Source organism: Jaculus jaculus, chromosome 9 (genome assembly GCF_020740685.1).
Source record: "Jaculus jaculus isolate mJacJac1 chromosome 9, mJacJac1.mat.Y.cur, whole genome shotgun sequence".
Taxonomy (NCBI): domain Eukaryota; kingdom Metazoa; phylum Chordata; class Mammalia; order Rodentia; family Dipodidae; genus Jaculus; species Jaculus jaculus.
In genome coordinates, this window is record NC_059110.1 from 81,882,636 (window position 1) to 81,896,729 (window position 14,094).

Consider the following 14,094-nt stretch of genomic DNA (forward strand, 5'->3'; position numbering starts at 1 on the left):
GCTTCTCGACCCTCAGCTCCAGCAGGTGAACTGCTGCCCTTCCCGAGAGGGGGTGTCTTTCAGGAAGAGAGTAGTGGCCACAAGTGTTCCAGAGTCTTGTTCTTTTATTTGTTTTATGAAAGGGCCAGAGCCAAGAAATGTCAATCCTAGTCTTCCCACTGCCCAGGCTCTTGTGTGAGATGTGGGCTCCCTCTGCTGGTAGGTAGGGGAGCAGTTCGGTCTCATTAGGCCTCTGAAGGAGGAAGGATGGACTAGGGTCACTCCATCCTGATGATACTGTGCCCCACACTGGGGACGGGATGAAGCATCTGCTTTGGCAGTATCATCAGCGGGCTAGGGCTACACCTTCAAGGGTTGCAAGCTGCTCCCCACCCTGTACTCCACACTTGCCTAGCAAGGCAGCTAGAGCCTGCAGGAGGCCTGTGGAGGGTGATGGAAGTGCCCCCCCCCCACCTTCCACATAAGCGTTTTGGCTGCAGAATTACCTATTGCACTTGAAGCCTAGGCAGCTGCCTGTGTGGAGCATGGGGTGTGGGTTATGAAAGAGCCAGGCTACTCCCAGGCAATGGTCTACACAGACCTTTGGTGAAGGTGGTCACAGCACAAGGAATTCCTCCAGGACATAGAACCAACTTGGAGCAGGGGTGTGTTCATGAGGGGTTATCAAATTTCCAGGCACAAGATCTACATGTCAACAGTTTGTTTTGGCGGTGGGTGGCATGTTGGGTGCAGGTCTGGCCACTTGTCTGTGTACTGTCTTAACAACTTGGGCCACCCTGCTACCATCTTTGGCTCTGAGTTGGTGACAGACCCTACTGTTCCAGTCACCTAAAAATATACTCAGTGTGGAGGAACCATAGACAGAGGGGCAGGCCTTCCTGTGGCTAAGGGGTCTGGAGGTTCCTATCATTCCCTATCAAGGTCCAGTTCCTACAATAGGCTGGGGGAGGGACAGACAGGTAGGAACAAAGGGCAGGTCAGGGAACTGCACTCACCCATGGATTGGATGTCACCAGTCAACCCGTAGAACCTCAGGTGAGGTTGTACAGAGCACTCTGAGTACTCCTATGCATCACCCCCATCTCCCTGACCAACCATGGGGCCTTTTTCTTTTCAAGGTAGGGCCTTGCTCTAGTTCAAGTTGACCTGGAATTCACTACTCTCAGGGTGGCCTCGAACTCATGGCAATCCTCCTACCTCTGCCTCCTGAGTGCTGGGATCAAAGGTGTGCACCACCACACCTGGCTTCTTTTACCATTCTTGCCTTTGGGTGTTGATACACTTTATTATAGGACTGTGAAGCATATGGGACTCCCAGTATATGGTCACTGTATCCAGTATTGTTCCCACAAGCAGTGTCCAAAGCCTCAAGCGTTGCCAAATGTTGTTTATTGATTGGTTGGTTACACTTAAGAGTATAGTTTCTGAGCCCCCCTCCCCCCCAAAAAAATTTTTACGTACACACTCTGCTTTTCACAAAACCACTAAGTCACTAAGGCAGGCACACGTGTTGGCCACCCGTGCTTGGTGGAGGCCAAAGAATCATGGACAAGGGTAGATGGGTAATGGGGGTGGACTGGCCCCACACAGGCCGTGCAGTGCCAGGGGCCAGGCAGGATGGGGAAGGCTATGTTGGATGCGAAGTCCTGCTCTCATGTTTCTCAAATGCAGCAAGCCTGTAAACCTTGGTGACTTCTGGGCAGGAGCCAAGCAAGTCCCAGGGCCAACCCAGATTGTATGTGCTTGAAGATTGGGGGATATGGGATGACAAAGGAAGCAACATGCCTCGGCCTCAATTCAAGGGTTGGCCTTTACTGACACCCCTACAAGTGCAGCTCCAGGGGGCTTTCTGGGTCCCTAGGCCTCTCAGCAACCCGACAAACATGTAGAAGCTAGCCTTGCTTCTCACCAAGGACAAACTGGGGAGACCCAGGCACTTCCATCTCCCTTAGCCCCAGGCATTCAGCAGAAGCCTGGGACAGGTAACTGGCTGCACCAAGCTAGTGGCCTGTCCTCGAGAAGAGACTGTGACAGGTTCATCTACAGAATCACCCTGGGTTTCTCTGCAAAGGTGGGGTTCCCACCTCATCCTACATCATCCAGCTGGCTAGAGTGTCATTTATGTAGTCTCAGGGATGTGTCTGGTGCATATGGCAAGGGCAGGATGGTGGGAGTGACACTGTACAGACCTAGTGGATGCACTGGGCAGTGTGGGGTAGTGCATGGGGCTACTCAGGTAGCCAGAGGCAATGGCAGTGCTGCTGAAGTGGGCTGCTCCCCCATCCAGGGCCCATGTTTACCCCAGAGTCTTAGGAGGGCTTAGAATGTATCCCAGGTCTCCTGCTCCCAGGACACATGCCTGAATGCTCAGCTGATCAGATTGCAAAGGGTCTCAGGAAAGATAGCACAGAGCCCTTTGCTCCAAGCATCTCTTCCTAGGATGGGGCCCAGGCCACTGTAGCTCCCACTAACCGTACAGGGCCCTAGGCATTGGTGAATAGGCCAGGCTGAGACTGCAAATGGCAGTAGGGCTGTTTCCAGGTATTTTGAGAGGTGAACACAATAGGTGTCCTCCGAGGCATTTGCTCCCTGAGGCTGACCCCTCCATCCTGGCCCTGACTTGCCCTTCAGGGCCAGCACTGCCCACAGTCGGATCCCAGGCTCACAATCACTTTGTTAGGAATGCAGCTGGGTGGGCAGGGTTGGCAGGGGTTGAGGCAGTCTGGGCTGCGATGTCCTGCCTCTCCCCACTGGAGCTTAGGGGCTGCCCAAGTTCCCCATGCTGCTGCCTCTGGCTCCAGCTCTCACTTGTTCTCTATGAGCATCTGCACCTTGTGAACGAGGTCTCGGGCAATGCGCAGGATCTCCCGGGCGTCATGATGTTCAGCCCGCTCTGGAGGAAACAGATAATTGTGGGGAGGCCTGGAGAGAGGGCAGTGGGTGGTTTGGTTTCTGTTTGCTGCATTCTTGAAATCTACCTATGGGAAAGGGACCCAGACTACAAGTGGAGGTCCCATGCCCCTGCATGTCAGCCTGACTAGCTGTACAAGCTCATACCATTGAAGAACTTGATGATGTCAGTGAAGTCCATGTTGTTGTCACGGATAATCTCTCGGTAGGCCTCGACCAGGGCCAGGGCGATGAACAGGACAAAGTGCTCCGATGAGATGTGCCTGGCCGCCCAAATCACCTCCCACACAGCAAACACATCCTCGTACAGCAGCTCTGGGGACAGTAAGGTGCCAGTGGTTGCCATCCCAGGCATAGGGCTGGAGCTAAGATTGAGCCTGGCTGCCCTGGCCACCCACAAGCCTCTGGATGGAGTCAGGTGGGAGTCAAGAGTTCCAGTAGCTTGGATTCTCCACCACTGAACATGGCCTGGTTTGAGACTGGGGGCTCTGTACCCCAAACTAAGGCCCTGCCTTTCTCTTTGGTCATCTCTGTAGACTTCTTCATTTTTAGTGCTCAGGGAAGATTGGGAGCCCAACTGGTGCTATAGAGCCAAACAAGCCTGGCATCATCAGGGATAGAGAACGAGGTGACCAGGTAAAGGTACGGGAACCACTGATTTAGGGAAAATGGCCTCACCCACTGTCCCTGACCCCTGCCTCACAATCCCACCTTCTTCTGCCTCTTTTTTCCCTTTTTGAGACAGGGTCTTGCTATGTAGTTCAGATTGGCCTTGAACTCCCAGCAACCTTCTTGCCTCAGCATCTGGAGTATTGGAATTACAGGCATATTTTACCTCATCAAACTCACTTCTTACCTCTCTTAAAATCCAGTAGGAACCAGCGGTAACAAAAGTAGAAGTGGGTGTAATCTCCATTCTGATGCATCAGCTCAAACAGCTCGGAGTCCAGGATCTCAAGGGGGAGAGGAAGGGACACTGACCTGAGCTGCCTTGGCCCCTCATCTGCCATATCCAGGATCTCCTTCAGCCCCTCTTCTGTATTGTACCCTTATCCCCTTCACCACTCTTTGGGTTGGGGAGGGAGGTCACATTTTGCTACCCTACCTATTTCTCTGGGTTGCCTTTTGTTATTTTTTTAGATTTAGACCAGTTTGAGTGCTTGATTTCATCACCAACCTCAATACTCACCAGACCATACAAATGCAAGCTTCTCAATTTTAATTTTTTGTTGTTGTTTTTTTGAGGCAGGGTCTTGTTCTAGCCCAGGCTGAACTGGAATTTAGTCTCAGGTTGGCCTTCAACTCACAGCAATCCTCCCTACCTCAGCCTCCTGAGTGGTGGGATTAAAGGTGTGCATCACCTTTTATCACTTCTATGTGGTACTAGGACTGGAACCCAGGATTTACACATAAGCTACCACTAAGCTATAACTTCAGACCTTTACATTTAGCATGTATGTATATATTATGCATTTATATTTAAATATATATGTATATTTTTGGGGGGGGTTCGAGGTAGGGTCTCACTCTAGCCCACGCTGATCTGGAATTCACTCTGTATTTTCAGGGTGGCCTCAAACTGTGATCCTCCTACCTTTGCCTCCCAAGTGCTGGGACTAAAGGCACTAAGCCCAGCTATTTTATTTACTTGAAAGTGAATGAGAGAGAGAGAAAATGGGTGCACCAGGGCCTCTAGCCACTGCAAACAAATTCCAGACCCATGTGCCACTTTGTGTATCTTGCTTTATGTGGGTACTGGGGAACTGAACTCAGGTCCTTAGGTTTTGCAAGCAAGCACCTTAATCACTGAGCCATCTCCCCAGCCCCTATTTATATATTTATTTTTAAATATTTTAGGGTTGGAGAGATAGCTTAAGGTGTTTGCCTGCAAATCCTAAGGACTCATGTTCAATCTCTCTCCAGAGCCCATGAATGCAAGATGCACAAAGGTGATGCAAGCACAAGGTTTCACATGGGCACTAGACGGTGCAAGCATCTAGAGTTCAATTGTAGTGGCTAAGGCTGGGCATGCCAATTCACTCACTCTCTCTAAAAATTAAATAAATAATCTGGGCGTGGTGGTGCACACCTTTAATCGTAGCATGTGGGAGGCAGAGGGAGGTAGACTGCTGTGAGTTCCAGGGCACCCTGAGACATCATCATGAATTCCAGGTTAGTCTGGGCTAGAGGGAAACCCTACCTTGAAAAACTGAAAAAAATAAATAAATAAAAAAGAGGGAGCTGGAGAGATGGCTTAGCAGTTAAGGCGTGTGCCTGTGAATCCTAAGGACCCCAGTTTGATTCTCCAGGTCCCATATAAGCCAGATGCACATGGTGGCGCATTTGTCTGGAGTTCATTTGTAATGGCTAGAGGGCCTTGCGCGCCCATTCTGACTCTCTCTCCCTTTCTCTGTTTCTAATAAATAAAAATAAAATCTTAAAAAAAACAGGGCTGGAGAAATGGCTTAGATGTTAAGGCACTTGCCTGCAAAGCCAAAGGACACGGGTTTGATTCCCCAGGACCCACATAAGTCAGAAGCACAAGGTGGTGCATGCATCTGGAGTTCATTTGCAGTGGCTGAAGGTCCTGGTGTGCCCATTCTCTTTCTATCTGCCTCAATCTCTCTAATAAATAAAATAAAAAGATTTTGGCTGCAGGGATGGCTTAGCAGTTAAGGCATTTGCCTGCAAAGGCAAAGGACCAAGGATTAATTCCCCAGGATCCATGTATGCCAGATGCCCAAGGGGTATACATATCTGGAGTTCATTTTCAGTGACTGAAGCCCTGGTGCGCCCATTCTCTCCGTTCCTTTCTATCCCTCTCTCTCTCCCTCCCTCCCTCTCTCTCTGTCAAATAAATAAAAATAAGATATTTTTAAAAATCTTTTTAAAATAAAATAAAAAGATTTAAAAAAATCCACTGAGCATGATGGTGCATGCCTTTAATTCCAGTGCTTGTGAGGCAGAGGTAAGAGGATTGCTGTGACTTTAAACTTACCCAGAGACCACACAGTGAGTTCCAGGTCAGCCTGGACTAGGGTGAGACCCTACCTTGGAAAAACAAAACAACAAATATATATAATTTATTTGCAAGGAGAGAGAGATAGAGGGATAGACAGAATTGGTACAGCAGAGCCTCCAGGCACTGCAAACAAACTCCAGATGCATGTACCACTTTGTGAATGAATCTGGCTTTATGTGGGTATTGTGGAATAGAACCCAGGTCATTAGGCTTTGCAGGCAAGCACCTGAACTGCTAAGCTATCTCTCTAGACCCCTAGCTACTTTTGTTGTTGTTTTGTTTTTTCAAGGAAGGGTCTCTAGCCCAGACTGGCCTGGCATTCACTCTGTAGTCCCAGGATGGTCTCAAACTCACAGCGATCCTCCTATGTCTGCCTCCCAAGTGCTGGGATTAAAAGGCATGCACCACCATGGCCCGCTTTTTTTTTTTTTTTAATGAAGGAAATTCTGTTGGGTATGGTGGCTCATGACTGTAATTTCAGCTGTTAGGAGGTAGAGGCAGAGGCAGAGGATTACAAGTGTGAAGCCAGCCTGGTCTACATAGTGAGACCATATCTCTGAATGAATGAACAAGTGAATATTCAAAATGAAGGAAATTAAATTTACATGTGAAGGACATTTCTGACCTCCTTGTGACTAACGGACAAACCCAGCACTTCCCAGTTGGGGCCATGGGCAGCTGCAAAACTAACCTGGATCAGGGAGCGCATGTTGGCAAAGTGGGTGTCCATGGCGCCCCCGTTGGGGAAGTTCCGGCTCATCCTTTTCATGAGGTGGCTGAAGCAGCTGTAGGCCAGCTGGTCTACAATGAGATGGGGGGGTCCATGACACCCGAGGCAGGTGAGTGACCCCAACCTTTCAAACCTAGCCATCTTTTCCTTTCTCTATTTTGTTACCCCATGTCCCCCATCCCTCACCGTTGTCGAGGATGACCAGGAGAGGTGCCAGCAGATCGCACATGCCCTGCACATAGCCCACGTCCAGGTGCTCCCACACGTAGCTGGAATGCAGGGATGGTCAATGTAGCTTGTTCAATCCTTTCCTCCTCTTGGGGATTGCTGAGTACACAGCCCCCAGAACTGCCTGCTCCCCACAGGTCAGCCTAAAGCACTTACTCTGGGCTCTACCCAGAGAGGCAGTGGGAACTCTGGACCCCAAAGCTCTCCATTCAGATACTCAAGAAGGAGACAACATGGGCTGGAGAGATGGCCCAGCAGTTAAAGGCATGTGCATGCAAAGCCTGACAGCCTGTGTTCGATTCGATGAAATAGTGCATATATCAAAAGTTCATCTACAGTGGCAGGAGGTTCTGGTGCATCTTTCTCTCTCTGCCTCTCTCTCAAGTAAATAACTAATTTTTTTGAGGTAAGAACTCACTATGTAGTCTCAGGCTGGCCGTGAATTCATAGTGATCCTCCTACCCCAGCCTCCCAAATTCTGAGATTAAAGGCATGCAGCACCATCAAGCCTGGCAAAAAATATTTGTTTATTTTTAATTTTTTTTATATATTTTTGTTTTTTTTTTTTTGAGTTCTAGGAATATCATTGTGAATTCCAGGTCTAGCCCAGGCTGACCTAGAATTCACAGTGATACTCCTACCTCTGCCTCCCAAGTGCTGGGATTAAAGGCATGCACCACCATGCCCAGCTTTCTGTTTTAACTTTTATTTTTTCAAGGTAGGGTTTCACTCTAGCTTAGGCTGATCTGGAATTCACTATACAGTCTCAGGGTGGCTTCCAACTCATGGCGATCCTCCTAACTCTGCCTCCCAAGTGCAGGGACTAAAGGTGTGCACCACTCTGCCCAGGTCCTCTTCTTTAAAAAAAAAAAAAAAAAAAAGGCAAAAACTTCTTTCAGCTGGGCATAGGAGGATCACCATTAGTTCAAGGCCACCCTGAGCTAGAGTGAAGCCCTACCTCAAAAAACAAAGAAAAAGCAAGCAAGAAAGAGAAGAATAGGGCTGGAGAGATGGCTTAGCGGTTAAGCGCTTGCCTGTGAAGCCTAAGGACCCCAGTTCGAGGCGCGGTTCCCCAGGTCCCACGTTAGCCAGATGCACAAGGGGGTGCACGCATCTGGAGTTTGTTTGCAGAGGCTGGAAGCCCTGGCGCGCCCATTCTCTCTCTCCGTCTATCTGTCTTTCTCTCTGTGTCTGTCGCTCTCAAATAAATAAATAAATAAAAATTAAGAAAGAGAAGAATAGGGATGGAGTGATGGCTTAGTGGTTAAGGTGCTTGCCTGAAAAGCCTAAGGACTGAGGCTCGATTCCCCAGTACCCACATAAGCAGATACACAAAGTGGCTCATGCTTCTGGAGTTCATTTGCAGTGGCTGGAGGCCCTAGCATGTCTATTCTGTCTGCTTCTCTTCTCTGTATTTCTCTCTCCACTTGCAAATAAAAAATTATATAGATATAGATACACACACACACACACACACATTTTAAATAGAAGAGACCATTCCAACTTGGTATAAGGTTCCAAGGAGTAAAAATAGGTAACGCCTCCTGAAGTGTGGCCTTCCAGGAGATCTGAAGTAACTCTGGGAATGCAGTGGCGCATGCAGGGACAGCGTATCTACCAGGTGTGACATGAACACAGGGAAAGGAGCAGAGTATCTACTGGACTTTTCACAGAGCAATAGGTATACCTGGGGCATGAGTGGGGGTCCCTACCTCCTCTTCCCAGCCTGCCCCACAATGGTACCTGCACATGATGTCTCTGAGTCTCTCGAGGTTGGTGGGCGTGAAGTACCAGTAGTTGCGGTCACATCTCTGCACATCCTTGTCTATGCGGTGCAGATTTAAGGCCACAGTGTCCAGTAATTCTATCTGGAAGAGTGGGTGGCCCTTAGAAGTGAGGCTGGCCAACCCCTCCCAGGTTGGGGCAGGAGGTGGTTTGCTAACAGGGACCCCAGAGCTCTGAGAACACAGTCTTCTTGGTGATGCTGAGATAAGCTGAGAATTTTCTTCTAGGTTAGGCAGACCACCCACCCTCCTCCCCTGAAGTCCCCTAGTGTTGGAGTGCCAGATACCACAGGGAGCAGTGCCAGGAAGCACAGGGGAGTGTTCACGTACCGTATAAGCTGCAGTACACACAGACGTATGATCCTCCCCTGCTTCCAGCTCACTGTCCTGTACAACCTTCCCCTGGCTGGGATCCTGGGGTTCGGAGAAAGTGTGGGGTACAGTGGCCAGCCTATCAGAACCTTCTTCACCACCATCCTCTTCAAAACCCACGCTCTGTCCCTCATCTAGGCTGGACTGGATGCCTGAAGCCACGGAGTAATTGCGAGAGGAAGGCAGCCCTGAGTCTGGAGAGTCAAACTCCACTGACAGCTGCTGCTCCACCATGGCGGTGCCTGGAGTTCCAACTCCTGGTTCCTGTTCCTGCTTTGGTCTGGAATCTTCAGGATTCTGGGGCCCTGGGGGCTCCAGGTCATCCACAGAGATAAATACCTGAGGAGATTGAACAGATAGATGGAGAGTACACCCTGCACTTCAGGGTCTTCCTGCAAGCCCCCTTCTCCCAGGGTCAGAAAGTTGCCTGAATGGAGAAGCCTTTCCCACCCACAAGCCCCAACACCACATTCTCTGGTCACCCGGCCAGCTTCTGATCCAGCCAATCAAGTGAAAGAACTAAGGCTCTGGACAAATGAAGATAAACCTGGATTGTGGGCTGTGCTCCAGGATTTCCTGGGGCTGCTGTAGGAAGAAAGGGGAGGCTTGACTCTCAATGGATGGCCAGTTTGAGCTAAGTCATACAGGAGTCAGGAGAGCTGCCCTAGTATCTAGATATGGCTGCGGGGATAAAATGGGGGAAGACAGGTTTGGGGCTTTAGGAAAAGTAAAGTCTATTTATGATAGTGAATGTTGAGCATGACAAGACAGGAAGCTTGTGTAGCTAGCTGTACCTACTTAGTTTGTTAGAGGCAAGAAGTGAAACACTCTACTAAAAACAAGTAGCCCACTATCATGGACAAGTCGCAGGGAAAACTAAACAAATGTGGAGTGCTTTGGCTCTTTTTCTAATTGCAGTATTTAGGAAAAGGGAAGCTAACAGTATTCGTTCTGGACAAGCAGCTTGAAGAAACCAATATGTAATATGCCCATGCTGTAAAGTTCATTGTAATAACAATTATTCAAAAAAAGAAGCTTAGGCCGGGTGTGGTGGTGTATGCCTTTAATCCCAGCACCCGGGAGGCAGAGGTAGGAGGATCACCGTGAATTCAAGGCCATCCTGAGACTACATAGTTAATTCCAGGTCAGCCTGAGCTACAGTGAGACCCTACCTCGAAAAACAAAAACAAAAACAAAAACAAAAACAAAGGTTGAAGGAGTGGGGAAGGTCACAATTATGAAGCAATTCCCCCCCCCCCCCCAATCTTGCTATACAGACTAGACTGGCCTCAGACTTCTGATTCTCCTGCCTTGGCCTCCTAATTGCTAAGATTACTAATACTGCAGTCTCTACCACACTGGGCTCAGACTCAGGTTTTTACAAAAGCCAAAGTCAGAAAAGAGAATATGCTTGTGAACAAGGTATTGTTAGTTATATTTAAGTCTTGTTCCAACGTGTTTTCTGTTAATATTAGCAAGTGACTATCAAAAGTAAGGAGACTAACCTGGGCATGGTGGCACATGAGTTTAATCCCAGCACTCGGGAGGCAGAGGTAGGAGGATCACTGAGAGTTCAAGGCCACCCTGAGACTACATAGTAAATTCCAGGTCAGCCTGTACTAGAGTGAGACCCTACCTTGAACCCCTTACCCCCCCAAAAAAGTAACGAGACTATACATCATCTAAAGAAATAATTTCTTATCTTACTTTTGTTGTTTTCAAAATAAAACTCTAGCCCAGGCTGACCTTGAACTCACTCTATAGTCTCAGGCTGGCCTCAAATTCACAGTGATCCCCCTACCTCTGCCTCCTGGGTGCTGGGACTAAAGTTGTGCGCCACCACACCTGGCTTTCATCTTGCTTTTTTCCTAATCTTTTTTGAGACATGCTCATGTAGCCCAGCTGGTCTCAAACCCACTCATTCCTGATCTTTCTGCCTCCACCTCCAGAATGCTGGGCTTACAGCCTGTGCCACTACACCTAGCTTTTTTTTATATATATATATTTTTTTGTTCATTATTTATTTGAGAGCGACAGACACAGGGAGAAAGACAGAGGGAGAGAGATAGAATGGGCGCGCCAGGGCTTCCAGCCACTGCAAACGAACTCCAGACGCGTGTGCCCCCTTGTGCATCTGGCTAACGTGGGACCTGGGGAACCGAGCCTTGAACCGGGGTCCTTAGGCTTCACAGGCAAGCGCTTAACCGCTAAGCCATCTCTCCAGCCCTACACCTAGCTTTTTTATATTGATTTAATTTTTAAAAAAAATTTATTTGCAAGCAGAGAGAGAGAGAGACAAAGAGAGAGGGAGAATATGAACATGTATGGGTGAGGCAGAGTCTCTAGCCATCGCTAATGCACCCAGATGTATGCTCCACTTTGTGCATCTGGCTTTACGTAGGTACTAGGGAATTGAACCTGGATTGTTAGACATTGCAGGCAAGTTCCTTAACTGCTTCTCTCCAGCCCCTGAGTTGTTTTTTTTTAAGGTTTAAGGTAAGCAAACAAAACAATGGGTTTCATCATGGCATTTTTCCCTACTGGTCTATGGAAACAGAAAATGTCATTATACTTTGGAAAGATGCAATTTAAAAAAAAAAAGAAACATAAATTGATAAAAGTGTCCTTACAAAAGAAATTTAAGCCATGCATAGTGATGCATGCCTTTAATCCCAGCACTTAGAAGGCAGAGGTAGGAGGATCACTGTGAGTTCAAGGCCAGCCTGAGACCCCATAATGAACTCCAGGTCAGCTTTTATTTCAAAAAACCAAATAATAAAGACAGTAGAAACTTAAGTGAGGTATGGTGGTACATGCCTATAATCCCAGCATTTGGAAGGCTAAGCCTGGAGCATTAAGAGTTCAAGGCCAGCTGGGCTATAAAGTGAAACCCTGTTTCTAATTTTAAAAAGAAAATCAAGGAGGAGAAGGAAGAGGAGAAACAACTTAGATGTTGATTGGAGCAAGAAAAGTGAAGCCGTGGACTGGAGAGATGGCTCAGTGGCTCAAGGTGTTTGCTTGCGAAGCTTGACATCCTGGGATTTGATTCCCCAGTACCCACCTACAGCCAAATGCACAGAGTATTGCATCTGGTGTTTGTTTGCAATGGTGAGAGGCCCTGGCATTTCCATTCTCTCCCCCACCCTCTCTTTCTCTGTGCTTACAAATAAATAATAAAAAATATACTTTAAAAGAGAAGTGAAGTGCAGATCTATCCACCAAAAAATGCTCTGAACTAGCTTGACACAGTTACACCCAAGGCAATAGAAGACATTGCAATGGAGAGAGGCTCTTGCCAGGGGGCTCTAAGTGCTCCTTAGCCCTCAACCACAACTGCTCTCTACAAAGGCTCCACAAGCAGAGGCATGATAAAGGAGGATAGAAAGTGAGGCCAGAGATGGGACCTTCTTGCTCAGAGATTGCTCTCAGCAGTAGTGGATCCAGTAATGGAACCCAGGGTGCATATGGCTAGCCTAACATTCTCTACAAGGAAGAAGGAGCCTCCCTAAATCTTAAAAGACCACCCTTCCCTGATGATCTGTGGAAACATAATACAAAACACTATCTCCTTCTAGCCCTGTGTCACCCAGAGAAGTTGGCTACAGAGCAGCAGTTGCCATTTTTAGCTGAAGAAAAACAGACACTGATAAATTAAGCCTTCTGCCCAGGATCCGATCCTGGTGTTAGAGGCTTGCCTGGTGCTTAGGACGACCCCTGTGCAGAAAAGGCTGGTGGGAGCCCTCCCCAGAAAACCCCTTGCCCTTCATCTGGCTCACATCATTGCTGATGGTGGAATCCCGATGCGCAAGGTGCTGCACGTGGCTGTCGATGCTGCTGCCCGAGGAGAACTTGGTGAGCGTGGCTGGGTGTGCCTCCCGCTCCCGCTGCCTCACCACCACCTCGCAGGCCTTCCACTCTGCCAATACCTGCTGGTACTTGGCTGCCACTTCTGCATCCACCTGTGCTCAGACCACACCGTGACCATGGGGAGGGGCCCTAGGGCTCCTCCTCAAGGCCGGGCAGATAGTGGACCTTTGGCCCAGAGACTCAGAGGCTAAGACAGCTGGGAACTAGAGCAGGGCCTCGGGTGAGGGCCACAGGCCTGCCCTGCTATGGTCTTCCCTTGCTGTTTCTTTCCTGCCAGCAAGGGGCTGAGGCTCCCAAGGTCCCTCCCTTGGCACAACTGTTCTTGGCCCTATAGGGAGCAAGCTCCCCTTACCTGGTCCATCTCCTTCTTGCACATGCCAAATTTGTAGTGGCCAAGCAGGAAAGGCCAGACATCCTTGCGGATCTCGTGTTCTACACCCCCATAGTACACCTGTCGCAGCAGCTCCAGCTCCTTGTAGTTCTGAGGACAGAGCAGGTAAAGACTATGCAGCCTCCACAGTCACTGTGGCCCAGCAACTGAGCCCCATCCCATGGACAAGCTGGGCCCGGGCTGGGGCTTCAGTGGCTCTTGGTAACAGACAAACCCTGTTTGGGGCAGCCATGACCCCCTGTGCCTTGGCTATGGCTAGACAAGATCTAGTCTCACTCCTTCCTCACAGGGGCAGGAAACAGCCCAGAGAGAGGCAAAGATGTGTCTGATGCCTCCGAGCAATGTGGAAGCCGACGGGATTCCCAGTCTAGACTCAGCTACACATTCTGTGGTGATGAAGTCACTTCATGACCACCAGTTCTGGCCTGTCGGTCCTATTCCCTGTGTTTTACTCTGCAAGCCCAATCAGTGCAAAAACTGCTCCTAGAGTAAACAGCTTTCCACAATGCCTATCTACCTGAGCCCTCAACTCAGTCAGGCTCTGGCTCCAAAACTTGAGCTTGTACCTTTTTGTCCTTCTGATACTTGCTCCACACATCCTTGGTGAGTCCTCCTGAGGCCCCAGGGGGCCTGTCAGGTGGGATAATGTTGTGATGCACCAGTGCTGACAGGTGGGTCCGCACTGTGGACAGGTGGCGACAGTAGGCCAGCCCTGCAGTGGGCAAGAGGGAATTGTGACTGAGATGCCTTACCATGCCCCAGCCCCTCAAAACTCCACCTTACAACACTC

The 14,094-nt window shown here is 49.1% G+C and overlaps 1 protein-coding gene across 2 annotated transcripts in view; it reads right to left on the reverse strand.

The window, feature by feature from the left end:
* Nucleotides 1-1,369: 1,369 nt before the first annotated feature.
* Sgsm2 (small G protein signaling modulator 2) overlaps nt 1,370-14,094 on the reverse strand; it is a 59,554-nt gene continuing 46,829 nt past the window's right edge. For both annotated transcript variants that reach the window (XM_004667842.2, XM_004667841.2), the window contains 10 exons: nt 13,871-14,016; nt 13,266-13,394; nt 12,823-13,005; nt 9,005-9,385; nt 8,634-8,758; nt 6,849-6,931; nt 6,624-6,733; nt 3,767-3,863; nt 3,058-3,225; nt 1,370-2,893 (listed from right to left, as the gene is read on the reverse strand). In XM_004667842.2, coding sequence (XP_004667899.1) covers nt 2,805-2,893; nt 3,058-3,225; nt 3,767-3,863; nt 6,624-6,733; nt 6,849-6,931; nt 8,634-8,758; nt 9,005-9,385; nt 12,823-13,005; nt 13,266-13,394; nt 13,871-14,016 — 1,511 coding nt within the window. In that variant the 3' untranslated portion in view covers nt 1,370-2,804. The remainder of the gene's footprint in view (nt 2,894-3,057; nt 3,226-3,766; nt 3,864-6,623; nt 6,734-6,848; nt 6,932-8,633; nt 8,759-9,004; nt 9,386-12,822; nt 13,006-13,265; nt 13,395-13,870; nt 14,017-14,094) is intronic.